The 2,826-nt window shown below is 42.6% G+C and overlaps 2 protein-coding genes across 2 annotated transcripts; one reads left to right on the top strand and one right to left on the bottom strand.

Moving 5' to 3' along the window:
* Positions 1–333: 333 nt before the first annotated feature.
* On the top strand, positions 334–2,259 carry FOMMEDRAFT_154033 (kinase-like protein; the record flags this gene model as incomplete). The annotated part of the gene is made up of 10 exons (XM_007264609.1): positions 334–555; positions 666–794; positions 865–1,004; positions 1,059–1,130; positions 1,181–1,243; positions 1,310–1,438; positions 1,496–1,552; positions 1,618–1,709; positions 1,775–1,851; positions 2,125–2,259. 10 exons carry the CDS (start codon positions 334–336, stop codon positions 2,257–2,259), a joined length of 1,116 nt encoding a protein of 371 aa, XP_007264671.1.
* Positions 2,260–2,362: 103 nt separating this feature from the next.
* Positions 2,363–2,701, bottom strand: FOMMEDRAFT_154032 (uncharacterized protein; the record flags this gene model as incomplete). Its single annotated transcript, XM_007264608.1, has 2 exons — positions 2,363–2,463; positions 2,527–2,701. 2 exons carry the CDS (start codon positions 2,699–2,701, stop codon positions 2,363–2,365), a joined length of 276 nt encoding a protein of 91 aa, XP_007264670.1.
* Positions 2,702–2,826: the final 125 nt, after the last annotated feature.

Here is a 2,826-nt window from a genome sequence, read left to right as displayed (position 1 = left end):
TATATTCAGTCAGAGATGGCCAGTAATATTTGAGGTGAAATCCATAACTAGAAACCCATCAAAAGTTGTTTGTATTTTAAGATCATGACCCTTCAAGCACCCGCAAAGTAGGACCCCAGGACCACTGAGGCATCGATACCTGTTAGTTGCTACGGTGAACCTGGTTTGCTCAGTGGCGCTGAATTGCAGAATTTGCATTCTAACATTCTACAAATCATACAGATATCACAGAAGATTGAGCTTGTCTCCCTATTCCTCACGTTCTCTAGCAGCTTTCTGTGACATAGTAGTACCTTTTTTATATACAATCGTCAGACTTATACCATAATAAAAATGTCCAGAAACGGTCGACAAACGCCACGTTCCGGATCTGTCCATCATGGTCATAAGCATTCTCAGCAGGGTGCGAATACAAATAATGAACCCTCTACAAGTCAGACTCAACCATCAGGTACAGCACCTGAGCAGCATCTTTTGAAGAGGGGCAACACTGTCAATGGTTATACGTTGACGTCAGAACAGTTCTTAGGTGAGGGTAACACTGGAGTTGTTGCTGTGAGTCACTCTACAAAATTGAAAGTATCCAAGGTGCTGAGCTCATCATCTTTCTTCTCATACATGCTTTGTGAAATTACTGTTGTTTCACATCTATTTTGTATATGTAGCTGTGCCAAGATAATAATGGGAAAGCCGTGGCGATCAAAGTGATGCTCGAGAAGGGAACAGGAGAAATTAAAACCACACAGCTATCTGAACTCGGAAACTTGAGAAAACTGGGAAGCCATAAGAAAATCGTGTGTATTATTCCTTCGGGAATGTCAAAAAGAGTACTAGATATGGGACTAACGGAATAATTAAAACCAGGTCGAACTTATTGACTCTTTTAGTTACGTGTACAATAATAGCGAATATTGTTGTATTGTGATGGAATACGCCAAGGACGGCGATTTGCGAGCCTTGATGCAAGGAAGTGGTTCCGAGGTGTATGCAAAAGCCATCATAAAGTGTGTATAGGATGGAGAATATAGAATGAAATACTTACTGACGAACCCTTGAAGCCAAGTGTGCAAGGGATTAGAATATATTCATAGCAAACACGGTGAACGTCACTGTGTGCATGCCGATATCAAGTAGGTATACTCGACCGGGAAGAGTTGAGAATGTACTGAGAATATCTTAGGCCAGGAAATATCTTGATAAAAAATCTTAACCCACCGAAAATCTTGATTTCAGATTTTGCAACGTATGTATATCCCGCATCTCAACATTTGACACTGCAAGACCATTTACACTTCCTTTATCTACGCAGGGCTAAATGGTTGCCGGAGGGACACACGCACGCCAGGACCGATAATAAGCATGCCACCACTGGTTACCTTTCGCCAGAGCGCACTCGCCGTGGGCTAATATGTTGTCGCTCAGATCTCTGGGCACTCGGGTATGCTTGATACGGCTCGAAAATTTGGTCAACTGATATATTCAATACATAATACAGAGTGATACTTTGGGAATTGTATCATGGCTGGTCATCGTTTGAGTACTTCGCATACCAGTAAAAAAAATTTGTGACGATTTGTATTATTGGGGCTGATATGCTGTCATTGCCAAATTATATAGAATTCCGAGTCAAGACGAGTTTGCAGATGATTTTGACAAACTCGATGATCCCAGAAATTGGAACACTGACATATGGAAAAAGTATCCTGAGGGTAAGTCATTGTTACTTCACTAGTATGAATATATACTTTACTGATAATGCTTGGTTACTGGTAAGCGAAATCGGTAGCAAGAGGACTGCTGACTCTCAGGTGCAAACACAGGTGGACTGCGAGTGAAGTGTTGAGGTCCGACGTAAGTTATTAAACAAACAACAACTCTGTAGTAGACCGATGACATTGGTATCTTTAGTGGCTTAGTAAGCCTCAGTCTCCTAAAAAGAAATGACAGGACTAAATTACTGTGGCTTCATGTCGACGTATTGTTTCCTTTACACCAACAACTGCGAAATATATCTGGAAAGGAGTCAATATAACACACATTCAAGGATTAGCCAGTTTACATTTTATTGTTTGAGTATATAAAACATGTAGTAGCTATAGTTGCTGAAGTCCGGTCCTGGTCCAGTCCGGGCATACTTCACCTGGACTCAGGACCGGACCAAATCTGCAGTCCGGGAGTGTCCCGGACTGGGGACCGGACCTATGTGGACGGGTAGTGGACTGGACCCAAGTTCCAGTCTGGTTCTGGACCGGTCCATAACCGGACCTGAGAGAAAAAAAATTTAAGAGATGAGTTAGAGTATTATTCTTTGTATCTAAGTACAAAAGTAATATATTTTTGTATATACTACATAATCTACAGACTAGACACTGTAGTGGTTTTCCTGACGCAATTCTGAGGCTTCAGCGCGAGCCTCGCGACACGAGTCCTGAAGCTGGACTACAACTGCCTCTAAGCTGGTTACTGCGATTTACGGACACTTAGTTGTTGGAACATGAATATTTAGGTACTTAGCAGCAGACGGACCTGTCTCTTCGAGGGTGGCAATATAGTTGGCACGGCGTGCACGGAAAGCAGCCTGAGCGTCAGCGTTCTTCTTTCTGAGAGTGATTTCAGACATCTTGTCTAATTTGTCAGGGGCAGGGGCATTGGCTGGCTGCTTGACTGGGGAGGGCGGCTGGGACTGCGGCGTCTTTGGCATAGGACGGAGAGGAGTGAATATACATAAAGGGAATAAATATTTTGGGAGACAATAACCAGATAGGAAGAGTCAAGTTTAGTAAGCCATACATTGAACAGTAAAGAACAGGAATAAAGTTTTGCTTT

This window comes from Fomitiporia mediterranea, assembly GCF_000271605.1.
Source record: "Fomitiporia mediterranea MF3/22 unplaced genomic scaffold FOMMEscaffold_4, whole genome shotgun sequence".
In the NCBI taxonomy this organism is placed as follows: Eukaryota; Fungi; Basidiomycota; class Agaricomycetes; order Hymenochaetales; family Hymenochaetaceae; genus Fomitiporia; species Fomitiporia mediterranea.
This window is presented reverse-complemented; position numbering and strand designations above follow the sequence as displayed.